Source organism: Pundamilia nyererei, unplaced genomic scaffold (assembly GCF_000239375.1).
Source record: "Pundamilia nyererei isolate P.nyererei 1_Seehausen unplaced genomic scaffold, PunNye1.0 scaffold00169, whole genome shotgun sequence".
Taxonomy (NCBI): Eukaryota; Metazoa; Chordata; class Actinopteri; order Cichliformes; family Cichlidae; genus Pundamilia; species Pundamilia nyererei.
This window is the reverse complement of record NW_005187570.1, coordinates 1,133,583-1,154,820: the sequence shown is the minus strand read 5'-3', so window position 1 is coordinate 1,154,820 and position 21,238 is coordinate 1,133,583. Positions and strand designations below refer to the sequence as shown.

The 21,238-nt window shown below is 40.4% G+C and overlaps 1 protein-coding gene across 1 annotated transcript in view; it reads right to left on the bottom strand.

The window, feature by feature from the left end:
- Positions 1-20,273, bottom strand: part of arhgef10lb (Rho guanine nucleotide exchange factor (GEF) 10-like b) — a 41,822-nt gene extending 21,549 nt beyond the window's left edge. Inside the window, exons 1-12 of the mRNA XM_013914050.1 lie at positions 20,084-20,273; positions 19,221-19,334; positions 18,883-18,991; positions 17,303-17,406; positions 16,035-16,112; positions 15,487-15,666; positions 13,785-13,901; positions 9,366-9,458; positions 7,438-7,608; positions 6,573-6,718; positions 5,574-5,740; positions 4,072-4,187 (exon numbers count right to left, since the gene is read on the bottom strand). Coding sequence (XP_013769504.1) covers positions 4,072-4,187; positions 5,574-5,740; positions 6,573-6,718; positions 7,438-7,608; positions 9,366-9,458; positions 13,785-13,901; positions 15,487-15,666; positions 16,035-16,112; positions 17,303-17,406; positions 18,883-18,979 — 1,269 coding nt within the window. The 5' untranslated portion in view covers positions 18,980-18,991; positions 19,221-19,334; positions 20,084-20,273. The remainder of the gene's footprint in view (positions 1-4,071; positions 4,188-5,573; positions 5,741-6,572; positions 6,719-7,437; positions 7,609-9,365; positions 9,459-13,784; positions 13,902-15,486; positions 15,667-16,034; positions 16,113-17,302; positions 17,407-18,882; positions 18,992-19,220; positions 19,335-20,083) is intronic.
- Positions 20,274-21,238: the final 965 nt, after the last annotated feature.

Below are 21,238 nucleotides of genomic sequence, written 5' to 3'. Positions count from 1 at the left end.
TGTACCTCTGGTGCAAATTACTGACCTCTGTCATCATTTTAAGTGGGGGAACTTGCACAATCGGTGGCTGACTAAATACTTTTTTGCCCCACTGTAAGTGCAAAATCAATAAGAACCCCTAACACAACCGCAACAACAGTGTGTTGGGTTGCAGTCTTTTACATACACATTCAGAGTTTTAATCAATAATGTGCTTAGACATACTGCTGCTCACTGATGATCACCTTTTCTTAACCTACAATTCTTTCATATAATTTTATGGTCATTAAAAGCTGTTGAGCCATACCATTTTCTCAATACTACTGTAGGGTCCTACAGTATATAGCACCTTGATGTGAATTTTGTAAAATGTGAATTGAATTGAAAGTGAGAGCTTTAATCATCTACCTACTACTCTGCACATCACCCATGTTCTTAAAAATCTGTCCTGTACTATTCTTCTTCATATGTATGCCTGGTTTGAGATAGTAGGCATTAATGCAGTTATAGCTGTCTGTCCAAAACAGCTTGCTATTATGATATATTTATATTTAACTGGTTAAACAAAACAATTATTATTAATCAAGAGGACAATGAAGTATTACAGTTTTTCTTGATTGCTTAATCACTATAACCAATCTTGTGAACCCAAATTTCAAAACCATAATGCCACTTTCCAAAAAGCACACCCATTACCCTGAGCTATAAACACTATGCCCCTGCTTTACCACATGAGTCAGATGTGGTGAACTGTTACTGCAAAACTCTACACACAAATCCCTACATTTGTCAGTGCTGACACCATGTGGTCACTTAGAAAGTACTAGCAGTCAATAATGTTAACTCACATCAGCACAGTTTTAGCTCAATTAGCACACAATTAACGAAGTGGAAACACTAAAAGTCAAAATGTATCACACACCAATCAGAAACTTTGATAGATAGACAAAAGCGGCAAAGTCAGCTCATTCAGGTTTGAAACAATGGATCCAAAGACATTTCAAGGAGGAGGAGGAGAAGGAGGTCTAGGACACCAGGGAGGAGGAGGTGGAGGAACATAATTGGCCATTGGGCTATTGTAAATGCCCCCTGGTCAGCGTGGAGGGAATGTTGCTCCCTGTGCCGGCATCAGCCAACGAGGGGTACACCACTGCCATGCCATTCTAGGACCCTATAAATAAGGGGACCATATTTTGATTTCCAAAAGGAGGACACTTGGCCCAGTCATGAAAAACTTTATTTACAGTTTTTCTGAATTGCTAAAACACTAAACCCCATTGTAAAAACTAAATTGTCAACTATGAAAACTCTTTCATCAAATCAATCTCACAGTTGGCAAAATCTTAAACACTATTTATCTGGTTAGGAGACCGTTGGCAAATCTGAATCTCCCGTTTACCAAAACTCTCTAAACACATTCTCAAACACAAAACACATTTAGCAGTGTGGTGCACTTGTATCCAGAATGGTGCACACAGGCAACAGAAGTTAAACACAACTAACACACTGTTTTCATCATTAACTCTCTACCACTCAAAATGGAAAACACATGTTGCAACCTCTTCTTTTGTTTTTTGCTAGATTGAATCCAGCTTCATCCACGAAGATGTATTCATGAGGCCTAACCATTGAGTCAAGTACACAACAAACTAATTTTAGTTCTGTAAATGAATAGTATGATGTATACATGTGCTGTGTATACAAGTATACTTATAACTAAATTGTTTTTTGTTTAGAATTGAAGGATGGCCACATGAGGGTGGAAGGACATGAATGCGCTCACAACACCAGGAGACTCTTATTGTGGATATGGTCAATCAGAATAATGGAATTCGACTGCATGGAACACAGCAGTGGATTATAGAAAACAACATGCATGTTGAATCTAGCAAAAAGGAGAAGAAAAGGTCACAATGTCATAGGTCAACGTGCCATTATTGAACTGCCTGGCCAGCGTGGTGGAAATGTAACTGTGCTGCCATCAGCAGCTATGGGGTTCTCCGCTGTCATGTTACTGTTGGGCCATACAACACCGAACTTCTAGCAACATTCCTGGATGGTCTACAGGATGCTTTGCTTGAGCAGAGACATCGCCAGCAGGCAGAGCATCCCATATCATTTGGGACAATGTGAGCTTTCACCGAGGTCCAAAAATATGCAACTGGTTTCACAATGAGCAGCATTTTATCAATGTGTTTCTTCCACCATACTCTCCCTTTTGAACCCTGTCAAGGAGTTTTTCTTAGCATGGAGATGGAAAGTATACGACCGAAATTCTTAAACACAGGAAAATCTACTTCAAGCAGATTAAATTATCTGAATATGCTGTAAAATATTTTTTTTTTATGTATGTGTAACTTTTTTTATTGCAGTTCTTTTTTCTTTTTTTTTTGTTAAAATGTGAGTGCAAGTATAAATGAATGAATAAATACACATTCTTTTCCCGCTTTCTCACAGTGTTTTGTATTTATTTCTGTAGTGTGTAATAGTTGCTAAGTTGTGTTTGCACGTTGGCTGGTTTTGTGTGGTTTTTGACAGTAGTGCTTGATTTTGAGAAAAGTTTAAATAGTTTGGGGTAAAAATGTTTGGTTTTGCAAGACAAATCAAAGGTTTTGTGTGTGTAGTTTGAATTTTACAGTTTGTGTTTAGTGTTTTGAGACAAAGAGATGAGATTTTAGGAAATGTGTTTTAGCAATTCAGAAAAACTGTATTCTGGTTGCTTAAAGAAAACGTTAACATATTTAAATGATGCCTTCTATGTGCGGTTAATGAATGGTGAAATAAAAAATATCACATAGGCTTTTACAAGTCAAGTGCAAAAAAAGAGGATGGTTGGTCACCCTACTATAACACTATGCTTCTCCTTGCTTTTCTTGGTGGTCTGAGACAACATATGTTCCAGTGGGACTGAGGGGAACCAGCAGCCAGAGCAGCCTCACTACGTTCTTGTTGTCAGCTTCCATCACGCTGCTCTGGTTCGAGACTGGTTTACCAATAACCCAAGGTTTTCTAACATCTTTCTGCCTGCATACTCTCCCTTTCTAATCCCGAGGAGTTATTTTCGGCATGGCAGTGGAAAGTGTATGACAGAGAACCGTATGCCCGTGTATATACATTGGTTGCGTCTTTTGTGTTCATCATGTGAAAAGGTTTTTGAGGGTAAGAACCAAAAGCAACGTAACTTGTTTTACATTTATTGCACAAGTGTGTACAACTATGTTGTCGTGTGTGTGTTTTTGAGGTCTTGTGTGTGATGTCTGTGGGCAAAGTTTGGTTTTTCAGCAAGAGTGAATGATTTTGAGTGTAGAGCTTCATTTTGACCTGACAATACGATGTTTGGGAAATTGGGTGAGACATTATGGATTTGTGCTTACTGTTTTGGGGATACAAGGCATAGTTTCAAGAAATGTGTTTAAGCAATCGAGAAAATCTGTAAGAAATCGAGGAAAACTGTAAAATGAAATCAGAACAAATCTCTTTTACAAAGTGCTAACACTTGCCAAATATGACACCAGAACTAAAAGGTGTGATTTTACATAGTGTGACAGTGTTTCCATAAAATTTAAGAGTGAAATTTCAGAAGGAACACATCAATATATCTGTCGATTTATCGATAGAACAGCAGAAAAGCTGTGATCAACCAATCTCTATATCTCACATGCTTTCAGAACACTTTTAGGAAGACATACCTGCTGCATAAAGCAGCAGGTTTCAGGCCCCTCTTCTGTGGAACCAGCTTCCAGTTTGGATTCGGGAGACAGACACTATCTCTACTTTCAAGATTAGGCTTAAAACTTTCCTTTTTCCTAAAGCATATAGTTAGGGCTGGACCAGGTGACCCTGAATCCTCCCTTAGTTATGCTGCAATAGACGTAGGCTGCTGGGGGACTACCCTGATTCATTGAGTTTTTCCTTTTCAGTCACCTTTCTCACTCTCTATGTGTTAATAGACCTCTCTGCATTGAATCACACTTGTTATTAATATAATAATATAAAGCGCCTTGAGGTGACTGTTGTTGTGATTTGGCGCTATATAAATAAAACTGAATTGAACTCATAAAGACAAGTGAAAATAATAATAAATATTGTTACCTGGTAGATTCCGTGGAGCGTGCCAACCAACAGTGAGACCTCCTCCACTACAGCCAGGTCATGCTGCAGCTCTTCCAATTCCTGATACAATCTTGGAGGGCCAAGCAATACTTTACCTGAAACACATACGTGGTCACATTTAGCATCTATGACAGCTTTGTACCAGGCATCTTCAGTATCAGAGGGGACCTCTGGTGGGTGCTTGGGGAAGTCCCCCTCCAATGCCAAAGATTCCCAAGCCACTGCAGAGCACCACCCCGAGGGAGGCCAGAACATCTAGCCACACGCCCCAGAACCAACAAGCACATGCATCGTAGTCTAAGGAGCTTGGAAAGAAAAGCATCTGGACTTCTTTAAGTTGCTTGAAGACGTTTCACCTCTCATCCGAGAAGCTTCTTCAGTTCTAGGGTCAAATGGTGGAGAGTCCCAGATTTAAACCCCATGGGGGTATCCCCCAAGGAGGGACAAAGGACCCCCTGATGATCCTCTACCTAATCACATGAGCCAAGGTGTGAAAATGGGTGTGGCTCATGAAAGTTATGCAGTTTAATGTCTCATTGCACTCTGAAATGAAAGCATAGTACAAATTGGAGTAAAAGAAATCATGGAATCAATTTATAGACCAAAATGTATTCTAAACTTTTGACTCATCAAAGTAGCACCTGATATAACAGCTGAACACAGCCGTGGCTTCTTTCTACAATAGAAATCAAATATTCTCCCATATCTGTAGCAGAAGTTCCCATAAACGTGGACCTTGTAGGTTGCTTTGCTTCACTCTTCTGTCCAGTTCATCCCAAACCAGCTTGATGGGGTTTAAGTCTGGACACTCCGTGTTTTCAAGCTCACCACCTTGTTCTTTGTTCCTGAGGTAGTTCTGGCACAGCTTGGATCTATGTTTTGGGTCATTATCTTGCTGTAGGATGAACCCCTGACCAACTAAGCTCATACCAGAGGGTACTGCATGGTGCTGCAGAATGCTGTGGTAGTTGTTTGGGTTCAGGGTGCCTCTCACTCTGGTAGTGTATATATTGCTTTGCACTCAGAGCGCATATAAATTTCGATTTTCCATTTTATATAAGAACATTAGCAGTGCAGTGAAATAATTGTTTTATGCGTTCATGTTCAGAAATAAAAGTCAGCAATAATCATAGAACACAAGCAGCACTTTCTGTGTGGTTGTTCAGTGTGCACAGCCTGTGTTTATATTTTCTGCAAACATATATTCAATTAGTGCTGTCAGCGTTAATCTTGTTAAAATGACATTAACACCATAGCACCATAACACGGACAGCACTAATATATTCATATCAGTATTCTATAGAAAGGCACACTGTTGTGATTCTGTCATAATTATGACTCCTGGCTCAAGACCTTTACACATTACTTTAAAACAGATAGCTTGGAATAATTCCCAATCAAATTCTTAATATTTGCTTGCTTTTAGTATACTGCACAGCAATCTGTGTGGTAGCTCAGATAATGAGATGTGGATATGATACCAGTGATGCTGGCAGTAGAGCTGTGACATCTGGCTGTGATGACACCGTCTTTGCCCTGCAGACTATCTTGCCCCACCTCCACCACCTGAGTCTGCAGCAGAGAAGCACTCCACTTCACTGTGTACTTAGGACCAACAGGAACCAGGGTGTTGATGTCAGGGGGACCCCTGGTGGACAAATACATTGCAAACATTTACAAAAAGGGACTGGGGGTCTCAGCAGGACACAACAGCTATGGCGTAACTGCAGCTTGTCTAGGAAATGTTTTTCTTATCTAGATTCACTGACACTTAGTAACATATGTAAAGATGGTTATTAACTCAATAAGTCAACCGAGGGGTTGTGTTGGAAGTATATCTACGTATGCAGGTAAACAGACTGATACCAATACATACATTATTTCCACTCAACCCTGCACTAAAACCACTTTCTACTGCAAATCTCATTCACCCAGTCACAAGCATTCTCATAAAGAGCGTTTATCGATGCCTAAGGACTATTGCACACACAGTCCTACACCAATTGATGTATCAGGGCAAATTCCATATTTAGTATCTTAAATACACTTTGGCCAAAAAGTATTTGTCCCTGTGGCAGCAGAGCCAAAGCAGAATACAAGTCCAGTTTCCCCTGGTAAATAATAAATAAATAAATTAATAATAATAATAATAATATTAATAATAATAATAATAATGGGGAGATAAAACCAATAATAACACCAATATTTGTAGTTGACATGGCTTTCTTTTAGTACCTGTTCAAGCTCTGAGAACCCTACGAGACGAACTTGTATAATATCCCAAATAATAACAGCTGGGTAATTGCAAATTCACTCCAACCATTCAGTTAATTTTAATTGAATTCTATTTTATTCATATAGTGCCAATTCACAACAACAATCACCACAAGATGACTTTGGTCACTATACGTATCGCACCAGTCAGGATATTCAGAAACACCTAGGAGTAAAGTTTGGGATTAAAGAGGTTTGGTACTTACTTCAGGTTCACATTGGCACAAATGAGGGTGTCGTTGATGAGAAAGACCTTCCGATCCTTTGACTTGATAACTTGACCTTTATCCCCAAAAACTATCTCAGTAAGAAGTTCACAATGAATCAGCTGCCTCTGTTCTGAGTTCAGCAGCTAAAAACAATGCAGGTCACTGATTACAAAGTATTCTTACATAATGTTTGAAACTACAGAAATCGAGAAATGTCTTCACTGAAATCAAGTTTCAGAGTAGTTTTATCCCAGGTAAGATTCATGTCACAAGCTAAGAGCTGACAAAGTACACCTTCATATCTGCAGACAGTTTGGCATGGTGCTGATTAGCTGAAGATATCAAATTCCTTGAGAAACAAATTTTCTCATTTATTTTATCCCATATTAAGGTAACCCATTGGTTACTAGACTAGTGTTAAATTCAGCTTGAATAGAGAACTTTGGTGATCTTCCGTCAGCTGCCCAGAGGTACCATGAGCAATACAAATTAATTTAGCTGAACACATGCTGGAGGATGAACCCACCCAACCATGTACTTTCAACGTCCAGCTAGAAAAATGAAAGAGGACTCAAAAATCAAACATCTATGCAAATTCATGCTGGGTAATGCAAATAAAGTCTATCAGATGAGATTCTCCCACAGATTGTGGAATCTCCTTACACCATTTTCAAAAATGTAAGAGAAGCTTGTTCTTTGCATCCATACAACTGGAGCTTTGCTTTTAAAGATTGATTGGACAAAGGAAAGTGAATGGACTTTCTGGTGACTTCTGAATATATGTGGTCATGCCATTATCTCAAATTTACCCACAAGTTTCATGAACAGCTTATGTTTGCATAAATAAATGCATAGTTGTCACCTTGTTGAGATTGCGTTCCCCAGTGCTGTGAGCTAAGTGCTGGATCTCAGCCTCCTGATCAGCCAGACGTTTTTGCTCATTGAGTTTCTCGGCCAGGGTCTCAAGCTCAGTCAGAGCCAGCTGCAGGGGCAGCCGGTCACTGTGGGACCTTGGAGTGTTCTTCAACATGTCCTGATGCAACACAGCAGAGACTGTTCATATAACATATCTTATGGTGACAGAGAATTTAATAGTCCATAGAGAGAACTCATTATAAAGACAGAAAATATAGAAAACCTTTCACTTGACAATAGTATTTTACCAAATACAACCTTACATTTAAGTGAGTGGGTTAAAAAAGGAAAGATTAAATATTATTTAATCATTTAAAGTCTGCCCATTCTCTTGAGTCCTTATTTTATTTTTGGACTAGAGCAGAATGACTGACAGACAAATAGTCTTTGTTCGTCTTATATCACGTTTAGTGCAGCCCCAGTTCATCCTCTCTCTGAACCAAGGGTTTGTAACACTTCCTCCTTGAAGCCATTGTTTTTTAAAGTTACCCTGATTTTAATTAAAAGTACTCAAGAAACTGAATTGCCATTGCCAAAGACCTGAATTAAATTGTAAAAATTAATAAAAGTCTTATTTTGGGTAAAGTGACAAAGATGTGTAATTCCTCTGATTTTCGAAGAGGTGAAGTTTAATGGGGTTTTTTTTTTTTTTTTGGTTGATTATCTGGGTTATTCCAAATAGGAGAATAAGGAGATGGTGAGGCTGTGGAGTTGGTAATATTTCCCACCAGGCTGACAGAGATGACTCTATGGATATGCTGTGAAAAGTTTGTCTGATGAATGGGAGATTCAATAAAAGTATGTCTCGGCATAATGCTCGATCAGTTTGTAACCAGAACAATTTGGATTGAGGATTAAACCATTTAATAAGATATTTTAGCTGATTAGCTAAATAATGTAATTCTATATTTGCTGCTTCTAGACCTCCTGGAGATTTTTGTTTTTGCACAATTTGATATGGGGAGTTTTATTTTTCCAACAAAATTTTGACAGAGATGACTTAATAGACTTGAACAAGGAGGTTTTAGGAGATACAGGGATCACTGACAATACATAATAGAATTTTGGAAGGACTGAGATTTTAACTGTTGCTATCCTTCCACTAAGTGATATAGGTAGGTTGATCCAGTGGTTTAAATCCTCTGGGATAAATTTAAACAAGGGAGTGAAATTCATCATTCATTCTGTCAGCTTGGAGGAAACTTTAATACCTAAATATTTAATATTGTCTGTTTGAAGGTGATGGGGCGAAACGATCTGCCACATCCTCCTCATCCATACAGAGTGGTAAAATAGTGGATTTCGACCAGTTTATAGGGGAGCTGGAGACTATTTAGAACAACAATTGTTGCATTGTTACCTATTTAGCTGTTACTGTCACTTATATTCACAAACAATAGGCTAACTTTTTTATGTCATGCAGATTAACTATGTACTGACGTGTACTCTAACTGAGTGTAATATTAAATATTCATGCAATTCGTTTCACTTTTTTGAATGGGGTTTTGAAAAACCAGCTTTCTGGTACAGTACTACTTGCTGAATGCACAGTGCACTGGAGTAGACAGTGGCGAGAACTGCCTTTCACTTCCTTTCATCAGAGTCGGTAAGTTTCAGTATGAATTGACATGTACACTTGACCACACACCTTTTCTAAAAGTCAGCATTTCCTATTTAGCATGCAAGTCATCTGTTTAAACTGCATTTCATCAACTGGTTGCTTCGCTTGCCTTGTAAGATTTGGATAAATCAGTAATAACTGTAACCTGAACCTTCAGCTTGCGTTCCATGGTCATGACCCACGAGTGCAGAGGTTGAGACATGCTAACAAGGGATCAGAGTGATGCAGTCACTGGTGTGTCATCAGTCACTCACCTGTAGCAGCAGAATGAATTGTGGGAAGCGCTGAATAGGTTTAACCATCAAGCCATATAGGGTGATTCTGTCTGGGCTTGATGCCTGCTTCCTCTAAAGGTCGAAAGAAAAGAGGTTTTTTTTCCACTGAGCTTAAAATAGGAAGTGCTTCATGTTTCAAAACAAAGTATTGTATTTTCCAAGATCACTTGATCACTTGAGGTAAATGGTTGTAACTAACAGTTAGAGATCCTACAACCACTTGATTATGGTCCACATGGAATATTGCCCTATGCCTGTATGTAGCATGCTGGGAAGAATGGGGAGGATTTCCTCGTCTTCCACGGTTGCTGTACAACACTACAGAGCTGAGTCATTTTCAAATATGTATTAACTCTTGATATTGAAAGTCTGCTGCTGATCTCAGTGGCTGATTCACAGTTTCCCCCTTCCTTATTCTGAGATTTCCAGGTGTGGGTAAAAGAACCACAGATGATGTTCCTCAGGAAAGCAGAAAAAGTTGATCATCAAAGCAGACTGTTTCTTGGGCATATAGAGGATTCTCTTCTCTCAAATTGACTGCATTTTGTGCTGCTGCATTTTAAAATGATTTCATATTAAATATTAAAGTTAAATAGCACAGGTGGCCAAACAGTGGCTGTGGCACATTATACTGTTTGTATTGTTTGTCTGAAAAGACGGAGAATAATGTGCATATGTGTTTCAATAAAGATGTCATGGTATTCATGCAGATGCTGTAGTTGAATGTTTCAGTTGAAGTTCATAAGTGTTCTATAGTCTGTAACACTGACAACACTACTTTTACTTCTATGTATTTTTCTTTCTTTCAGTGTGGCATAGTGGTGAAGTGTCTAGCACTGTTACTTCGCAGTAAGGTCCTGAGTTGGGATGGGTACCGGTATCCGGTGCCATGATGGCACCGGTTCTGACATAAACGGCACCAGTTCTGAGCGGCGAACAGGTGGATGACGTCTCTCTTTTAAACCCGGCCCCGTGATCAGCTGATCACCGGCTGACAATAAGGCTAAACACGTTATTAAATTAACGCCTGTAAGGTGAACTAGCAAACACCGTCGTAGTTACATGCGGCTGTCTTCTTGTTTGATGGCAGATACTCCCTTCACCCTGGCCAAAAAGGCTTAAATGACAAAAAAAAGTGTAAAACAGTCAAACATGAGAGGTTTTTGGACAAAGTTTGTGTTTTTTCCATTGTTTAAGCACTGCTTCCAGCCAAGAGTGATACCATATATGCCCTATAGCTGCAGAAAAGGCTAACATTGTTATCTTTTTACAAAAAAAACAGCTGAACGTGAGGTTTTTGGACCAATTTTGTGTTCTCCATTCTTTAAGCACCGGTTTGAGCACCGTTTAAGCACCGGCACCGTTTCAAAAGTACCAGTTTGGTACTGGTATCGGATAAAACCTAAACGATACCCATCCCTAGTCCTGAGTATATATATTATACACACACAGGTATATATATGCAAATATATCTGTGAAGGTTCTCAGTCATCCAGGTCATTGTAGTCAAAGGAGCTTGCAAAGAAAACCGTCTGGACTTCTTTAAGTTGCTTGAAGACGTTTCACCTCTCAAATGGTCAGGAGTCCCAGATATAAACCTAGTGGGAGTATCCCCCCACAGAGGGACAAAAGGACCCCCTGATGATCCTCTAATCGCCTGAGCCAAGGTGTGAAACTGGGTGTGGGTCCCAATCAGCCAGGGTTTCGGGTGAGCTCATTGTGAAACCTGGCCCCACCTTATCATGCGAATTCCTGAGGTCAGATGGCCCAGCCGGTGTATCAGAAAAACTCAGGAGAGTTTTCTCCAAGCATGACATCCCGGTGCATTTCAGACCCAGCAACACGCTCAGACAAAGACTGGTTCACCCGAAAGACAAAACTCCAAAACACAGACTTAACAATGTGGTGTATGCTGTACAGTGCAGCGAGGAATGCCCAGACCTCTACATTGGAGAGACCAAACAGCCACTTCACAAGCACATGGCACCACAGGACAAGACTCAGCTGTCCATCTGCATCTTAAGGATAAAGGACACTCTTTTGAGGATGCCAATGTTCACATTTTGGACAGAGAGGACAGATGGTTTGAAAGAGGAGTGAAAGAAGCCATCTCTGTGAGCGACTGTGAGCGACCATCTTTGAACAGAGGCGGTGGTTTACGACACCAACTCTCTGCCATCTATAATCCAGTTTTGAGTTCCCTCCCCAGACGCCTTAATGCCCACTCACATCCTGGGCCATCTGACCTCGCATGATAAGGTGGGGCCAGGTTTCACAATGAGCTCACCCGAAACCCTGGCTGATTGGGACCCACACCCAGTTTCACACCTTGGCTCAGGCGATTAGAGGATCATCAGGGGGTCCTTTTGTCCCTCTGTGGGGGGATACTCCCACTAGGTTTATATCTGGGACTCCCCACCATTTGACCTTAGAACTGAAGAAGCTTCTCGGATGAGAGGTGAAACGTCTTCAAGCAACTTAAAGAAGTCCAGATGCTTTTCTTTGCAAGCTCCATATGCAAATATATGCAAAACAAGAGAAAGGCATTCAATAGAAAAGGCAAACATTAGAGGACAGGTTCCAAAGTGTTTGGAAGTAGTGCAAGAGGACTTGGTCTGAGTAAAGTCTGTGTGTGAGTGTGGCCTGAGTGATGAGGGTTACTCCAACCATGGCTCAGATTGGTGGGTCAGTGGGCAGGATTGGGGTCACCTGTGAGTGCCCTGGATTTCCTGAGACAGAAGGAGCTGGTGATGGCCTCGGCAGAGGGCAGCCACTGATTCTTTTGTTACCCCTCCTGTTCTCAGTAGTGGCCTTTGCATATCAAACACCCAAGCAGTAAGGGAGCATGCTCTCCACTCAGGAGCAGTCAAAGGTAAACTGCAGCTTCTGGTCCAGTTTGTTTTTCATGTTTTTCATGTCCGTGTGCGCAGCCATCTTGGAATGAGTAGTTCCTTTCCCATTTATTATTTATCTGCACATTTTCCTTTTTTCACTTCCTTTATTATTTTTGCCATTTGGCCATTCTTCTTTCCAGAGTTTTGTCATATCTCATTTGCCCTGCCATGGGGTTATAATGAGCTGTCTTGAAAATCATTTCCCGGTGGCTCTTAGTCACTAACAACTAGGTGTGTTCCTCCTCTGTACAAGTGTCACGACTCACTCGATAAAACCTATCAATTAACAATACAAAGTGCGGTCCGCGCATCATCAGGGCGCGCCGAGTGACCATCAATTTCTATCACTTGGTCAAAGGTTGAGTGTAGGGTGTCATCACAAGATTAGTCCAGTGGAAAATCTTCCGTGGGGTGAATCGCAGCCAATCGGTTCCCAGAATTAGGGGATGCGACAGGTGCGAGCAAACTGCTGCCTTTACTCTTTGCATGTTGCCCTTGTATTCCAATAGCAGCAGCACAAGTGGGGTAATTGTGAATATCCCCATGAACACATCTAACCTCCACCCACTCTGCCTCCAACAATGCCACGGGGAGAACCAGGGTCTGCATGACACCTTACCAGAATGTGGTATGTTCCTCCAGGACCGTGGCAGGGTGCTGGAGCCCCGGCGACGGTTCAAATATTAAAACTATGCAAGTACTTTTTAAAATGTCAATGGATAAAATGAATATTGGGTTACACTTCTGGATGTGGGCGGTCATGGTCTTCAGCTACCTGCTTTCAACATAGAAAGAAGGGGAAATTGCTGCTGGCTTGTAAGGGAGCCCATCTTCTTGCCAAAAGGCTGGAACAGTGCTGAGAGTAAGAGGCTTCAGGTGCTCACAGCTCAAACTTTACACTTCTAAGTTCATAAAAAATCTCATAACCTTATAAACCATGTATTCTCAGGATATGGGAACTTAACAAAACATTAGAATTTCCATAATTCCTCATATCAGCACAGCCTGTTCTGATATTATACTCACTCATAGCTGATTCCACTCCAAGTCACATTTTAGCTATTCCTGTAAGACTTTATTCATCTGTCTCACTCTCATGGCCAATTCATGATCACCAGTTAACCTTAAGTCTATGTCTTTGCACTGCAGAAGGAAATGGGAATACCTGGCAAAAACCCACACAAGCACATGGAGAACCTTCAAACTCCTCACAGAAAGGCCTCATCTCGAATTCAAACCAGGAAACATTTAGCTGCAAGGTGACAAATGCACCAACCATCCACCACCATGCCACCCTTTTCACTTTACAGCTTTTCACGTTATTTTCATTTAAACTGCACTTTTAAAAAGGTCACACTTGTTTATCATTTGGTATAATTTGATTTTAAATCCAGTTAACAATCCTACTCTTCTTAGTTCTCCCCTGAAGGGAGGGAACATGTAACCGGTTCCGTTTGTCATTTGTCACATTTGACAATGTGGTGTAAATGTGCAGTGTGAGCACCTTAAGAAAGTCCAAGAAAGCAGGTTTTGACAAGCAGGCCTTCTTGATAAGAGCCATGGCGCTGGTGAAGTTATTGATGTAGTCACTATACACGTTCAGAACCATGGACTTTGAAAACTGTGAAGGAAACATTGTGACATAAGGGCTCTGCTTCGCCACAATATTTGTATGATAAGATTCACAGTAATTCAACATGTGGAACTACAAAGTAAATAAATGGTTGACGAGTCAATATTTTTGTCAAACCATTAGCCATCATAGGTTATTCTGACTGCCCTCTGAAACACGGAGCTCCCACTCTAACAGACTGACTCACTATGGAGCTAAGTCAGGGTCAAAAGTTTTATTCATTTGAAAAAGTTATTTGAAAATGACTGTTCTTATTTATAAAGTGCTTTACAAAACAGAACATTACGGCTAACGGGTGGATTTTCCCCATTTGAGTGCAGTTAGGCAAACAGCCACTTACTGCTAAAGAGTCAGACAGTAAAAGTGGACAGCATAGCCTCAGTTTCTTAACATAAAACTCACTGCTGCATCCAGGGACAGCATAAAAGTGATCCCCTTAAACTGACTTTTAGTTTTAGTGTCACAGCTGTCATGGTCCTGGTCTGTGACCCAGTGTTTCTATGTTCCTTAGGCTTTATCTGGCATTGTTTAGGTTACTAGTTTAATCACTGGTATTTCTGGTTCTCTTAGTTTTCGCCTTGTGTTATATTTATTTTTTTGTGTGTAGTTGTATGTTACTGTGCTTCCCCTGTGTTCCATGTTTCTCATTTAGTCACCCTTGTCTTCATGTTCGTTTATCTGCTATGTCCGTGTTAGGTCTTCCTTTTCTGTCTCCCTAGTCGACTATTTTCTCATGTCTGTTTCTCCCCTGGTCGCCAGTGTCAAGCCTGTGTGTCTTAGTCTGTGTCTCAGAGTGTTTCCTGTTTTATTTTGACAGTCTATCATCTTGTGTTCATTATGTTCAATTTTTCTAACTTTACAGCAGTAAAGCTGCCTCCTTTCATTCATCACTTTGCGTTACACGTCCTGCATTTGGGTCCGACCTCTGCCTGTCACACAGTGCTAACCATGACAACAGGAGATGTCAGTCATTAGTCTACATTCTGCTTCTCCCTTTTGATACACGCTCACAACACAAAATTAGGGAAACTGAAAAAAGGGTCTGAAACTGGATGAGATCAAATGAGATTTGAAACAAAGAAAAGTGAATTTAAAGCTAAAAATAAATTGGAAAAAAATACTTGCATTAAAACGAATAGTTTATTTAAAATAAAACAGTTTATGTTTTTTTCACTTTCTTTTAAAACATGAAAACGTAGAATTTCACTTTCAAATAACTTTTTCAAATTAATTAAACTTTTGACCACAATCTTGCTCCATAAATGCTTTCACCTTCTATATTTCAGTATGCCTGTCAGGCAGAGAGGCATCTATCAGATAATAATATTATGTCACTAAAATCAGGAAATAGCACAGCCATGATGGTCTGACAACCCCTATGCCTAATACATCACTGAGATTACCTCGGCTTAGAATCAGAGACTTCAGCTTTACAAAAACGATGTTATGAGCAGGTTGTGTGGAGTTTAAATGACTTGAAAGAGACTTTAGTAGTGTGATGATGGACACTTCACTTAAAGGTGAAGGATGACAGAAATTAAAAAGAGAAATTAGGAAGAAAATGTCAACTGACCGAAGCCACAAACAAGTCTCCTATCTTTTCACTTTGATCCCACTCGGCCACGCGGGATGCAAGGGCAATCTGGAACATGCAGTGACACTGATAGATCTCGTGCAGGCGGTGAAAGATCTGACGCACCTTCTTTGGGTTTAAAATCACAGACTGTGTCTCCAGCAAAGGCTTCTGGTACTCCTGAAGGACAAAGACAGACCAGTCTGGTATACTGCATATCTGTGGTTATGGTTCTGTTAGGTTACCCAAACAGTGCTTAAACTGTATACTTTGCATTTTGATATCCATGATGAATTCATCTGCTAAATAATGACCCACAATGTTAAATATTAGAAATTGGGATGTCATATTTCTGATGGCTGAAGTTTTTTCTGCTTAAGTATAAAGTAATTAAAGTTTTAGAGTGAGTTCCCCAAAGTGCTCAGATGAACACTGAACATTTATAATTAACCTTTATATTAAAATGCAAAATTTGGATATAATATAAAAAATATAAAATTCGTGACTGAGTTCCACACTGACAACACCTGAAGAGAAACGTGTCTCACCTGAAGGATTCGTTTGAGAGAGTCCAAGTAGCTGCTCTCACTTTGCACAATGGATCTGAGGATGAGACGTCTGACAACCTGAACGAAGCACCAATAAGTGAAATGGATCCAGCAAACCAGACTAAATTACTAGACCCCTATGTGTTTAAAGAGAGCAAGGGATTTTCAACATAGCATTTCTAAATCTACTAGGTTTTTTTTAAAGCAAAAAATTTTTTTTGCACTCAATAACAATTATTTTAGAAAAAAAATCAGCAGGGTTTGAGCTGTCACCTGTCACCTCATGGCAAAAACAAAAGAACTCTGCTTAGACTTGAGAAAAACAATTGTTGATGCTCACAAAGCAGGAGATGGATATGCAAAATCATCTCAGCGTCTCCAAGTGTGAAGTATCAAAAATGTCAAAGATAGCCCTACAGTACAGAACCAGCCTGGTAGAGGTAGGAAGCGAAAGACTTGAAAGACTCTGGGAAGAAAACTAGTGAGAGATGTGTCCAAAGACCCCTGAACTATAATAATTCTTACAGAAGAAAAGAAGGTAAACACTAAATTCTGCATAAACATGGGCTGCATGATTTCAGGCCAAGAAAAACTCTACTTCTGCAGAAGAGACACTGTCAAGCCAGACTCAAGTATGCCAAGGACAACCTGGAGAAAGATTATGCATACTGGAAGTGCATCCTTTAGTCAGATAAGACAGAACTAGAGCTCTTTGGCCACAAAGATGCTGCTTATGTTTGGGGAAAGATGAAGCACAGTGTTTGTGGTATTTGTGGAGATGTTTTGGTGCATCTGGACATGAATCTCATCAAGGTGAAAGGAATCGTGAAGAAAGAAGGGTACGTGAAGATTTTGAGAGAAAACATCAACCAGTCAGCAGCAAAACTGTTTCATCGCTTTGTCTTCCAAGTTGTTTTAGGTTGGTGTCATGGACAGCAGCCTAAAACATACATCACTCCTGGTGAAGAAATGCCCCTACACAATACATAGGAATTTTCCCCAAAAAATCCTTCTTGTGTTTTAATTCTGTCCTCAGCTGTAGACAATAGTCAGCCACCATAAGATCAAATACAGACTTCATGTGAAAGACAGAAAACAGTAACAATGTTCCTATGTGGGTGATTTTAGGTTGTGTTCATTCAACTAATAAAGTGATCAATATATGGAGAACTGACATCAGAGCATCACAGGAAAATCCAATTTCATCAGTGCAGCCTTTAATAAGTCAGCAGAAATACAGATTAGTGAACATATGCTGACATGCACACCTGCTGACTGCTGAGTCCCTCTGGCATGGGGCAGAGTTGTGGTGGAGGGTGTTTTACTTCACACAAAAACACATCTATGTAACCGGCATCATCTTTTCCATCACCTGTAAAATCAAACAACCAGAGAGTGTTTGCATCACAAGTCATTTACTGCCTTTCCTGGCTCATTTATTAACTACTGTCTTCTTTTCCATCACTGTAACTGAATATGTTATTCATATAAAGAGCATTTTATTATTATAAATCTCACACACTTACATACACACATGTGTAGTCACTTTTCTAAATTCCCCCCTCGCCCCTGCAGGCGGTCTTTATCCTTCAAACTCGGATCTTTAACGAGAGACCTGGAAGCTGGAGGGTCCTGCTCAGTATCTTAGCTGTTCCTAGGACTGCGCTCTGGACAGAGATCTCAGATGCTGTTCCTGGGATCTGCTGGAGCCACTTGCACTTGGTCACTGCACAAAGTGCTCCAATTACCACTGGGATCACTGTTGCCTTCATCCTTCAAATCTTAAGTTCTTCTCTGAGTCCTTGGTACCTCCCCAGCTTTTCATGTTCCTCCGTTCTGATGTTGCTAGCACTTGGTATGCCGGCCACTAGCCCTGCCTGCTTGTATCTTGCACCCTGCTGTTATGTGCTGGATTGTGTCAGGCGCATCTTTACACAGCCTGCACCTGGGGTCTTGCCTGGTGTGATAGACCCCAACCTCTATGGATCTTGTGCTCAGAGCTTGTTCCTGCGCTGCCATGATTAGTGCCTCTGTGCTGTCTTTCAGTCCAGCTTTGTTCAGCCACTGGTAGGATTTCTGGATGTCAGCCACCTCCTGCCAGGGGTACATACCGTGCAGTGGCCTGTTCTTCCACAATGGTTCCATGTGGTATTGAGGCAGGTTTTCTGCCGGTAATTTGATGGGAGCTGTTTCTTCTGGGGATCAGGACTGTCCAACTTTCAGTAAGCCAATCCGGGTGTCTCTCACCTTTCAGCACCTGGTTCGTTGGTGCTGTCAGAGGCTCATGGAGTGCAGTCAGCTTCTTATCTGGCTTCAGCTATCTCTTTCCCACTCATATCTGAGATAGGGTAAATTAGCATGAGGGGTCTAGCCTAGGAATCCTTACCGGATGCAGAAGCCCTGGTTGGGAATTGAACCCCGGACATGAATTTCCAAAGGCATGTAATTATAATTTTTATTATTTTATATGCTAAATGTTAAAAAGAATGTTGACAGGTTGCTGCCGTACCCTGTACAAAAGTAAAAATAGTAATGGTGACATCAGCTGTTTTTTAAACTATTGTTTGCACCCTCGGTTTGGCACCCTTGGTGTTGGATCCAAAAGTGACTGGTAATGGGCTGGCTGTGACAGAGGACGTTTGTACATAAGGTAGCAAGTTATCAGTTACAAGGTAGCAACACTCTAAATCATGACTCAAATAGGCCCATTATTTACAAAATGAACATCATAGACTTGAATCTTGGAAAACTTGCAACTCAGGCCATAAACTTTTTAAAGAACGTTATAATTTTCATTTTTAATTATTAATGAATTATTTAAGGATTAATCCCAGCTCCAATTCTATACCTGTAGAGTCTTTTCTCTGTAGGAATGACACTTTGCGAATCATTGCTAACTTTCTCCTTCCTAAACCCTCCTTGGTACCGTTTCTTGCTGCTTTCATCAATTACTGAACCTGGAATACAAGAACAGATGTGTAACCATGGTTACTTCAAATTCAAATCTGAAAAAATTAAACCACTTGTATTGTATCAAAATACTATTGGGGTTTATTTCATTTCTGGCAAAAGCAAAATAAAACCATATCTATCTGAAGTCATTTAAGATTATCTGATTAACAGTCAGAGTAAAAAGTAGTTTGTTCAAAGATGGAAGAGACAAACAGCTGAAGTGACTAGCACTACCTTAGTGTCACAGGTCTGTCTGATGTGGGCAAAAAGAGGCATACTGATACACAAAGCCAGCTCTCTCCTGGTGACAGCACAAAGGTCTTTGAGCCCCGGCACATCTGCAGGCAGCTGACAGTTGAACATCAGGAGGCAGAGACACAGCATTAGTTTAACTTTGACACGCCTGACAACTCATATCAATAAACACAACACAATACGACAAGAAGTTCAGTTAAAGACACATGTTAGTAGGTTTCCCACATACCCAGAAAATGAACCGCTGCCTAGGTCTTTGTTAAATAAACTTAACAATATTGATGTTTTTGCAAAGTTTTATACACATCTGATCAATACTTCTGCACATACAGTAGTTGTCAGAAGTTTACATACATTCATCCTGAGCGAATGTACAAGTTTGAATTTATTTGGGATTTTCTTTAATATTAGAAGCCACATTCAGACAGTCGATGGATCACACACACAGTGATGATGCATTATTTTGTATGTTTTCAACACTTTGTTTTAGGGATCAAATCACAAACCTTCCATTTGGCAGATAAATGACTGTGGTTCATGTGGGAAACTGTTATATCTAACTAAATGAAAGTGACTTTAATGTGAGGGTAGAGGGCCATCACTCTAAAGAAACACATTTACAATGAAGGAAATGTATGTGAAACTGAGATCTAAACTTGGCTTGGCAAGAAACTACAGACACACATGAACTTTAACATCTTAAAACATGGACTGACAAATCTAATAAAAAAGCATAACATTAAGATTTATTGTTGCATATATTCTCTAAGAGAAAGTTAATCATAATATCTGTCTCTAGCAATTGTTCATATTTCCTTTGTATATAGTTTTAAGACACCTACCTTCTGTTCACACAAACCACTTTATTTATCCAAAGTAAAGAGATTCCGTGTTGTGTTGATCCAGCTGATGAACTCCTTATTCAATATTCCGAACTTTACAAATTCTCCCCACTAACCAAGTCAAATTACTCAAGTTACATTTTACCCTTTTCAAAACACTGAGCGGCGAAAGTCCAACAGCAAGTTACAGCACATGGTGACAAAAGCAGAAGACAGAAGTGCTGACATGGTGAGGGACTGCCAGAAATAAATCACTTCCTCTTTTCATCATTCTCGGGTTGATTCACACAGAAGTTTAAAACAGATGTAGTTATTCCTTAGCAAAGTGATTTTTGGGCTGAAAAACTATGAATCGTTTAAAGCTAATCCTGACACTGCTGGACTTTTTCCACAAAGGTTGAATCTGCCTATAATGAAAAAAATAAAGAGAATTATGACCAACTCTGCAGTTTCTCTCTTTCAGTTCATCATTTTGCACTTGTAAAATATTCTTAACTCCAACCACAATAAAACATGAATGCTGTTTTTACAGCGCCTTCTGTGATCCAAAATATATTAAATCTACTTTATTTCTTTAGTGAAGACTTTTTAAATGACTTCACATGCGGTTTTCAGAGTAAGCATATTGATAGTTTTTTTGTAATGACTTATCTTGCTGCTGCTGTGGGTTGGAGGAGCAGCCTCACAGTCACACGGGTCATCATAACGCTCAAACTCACTGCAGCTCCAGCTTTTGGAGCCGAGATGATCGGGTCTCTGAATGGTAAATGGCCTGTATTTGTATAGCGCTTTACTAGTCCCTAAGGACCCAAAAGCGCTTTACACATCCAGTCATCCACCCATATTCACACACTGGTGATGGCAAGCTACATTGTAGCCACAGCCACCCTGGGGCGCACTGACAGAGGCGAGGCTGCCGGACACTGGCGCCACCGGGCCCTCTGACCACCACCTGTAGGCAACGGGTGAAGTGTCTTGCCCAAGGACACAACGACCGAGACTGTCCGAGCCGGGCTCGAACCGGCAACCTTCCGATTACAAGGCGAACTCCTAACTCTTGAGCCACGATCGCCCCGCCCCGATCGCCATGATGTCCTCAAAAGTCATCCACACCTGGACACAACATACTGTCAAGGTTAAAAAAGAGAGCAAACA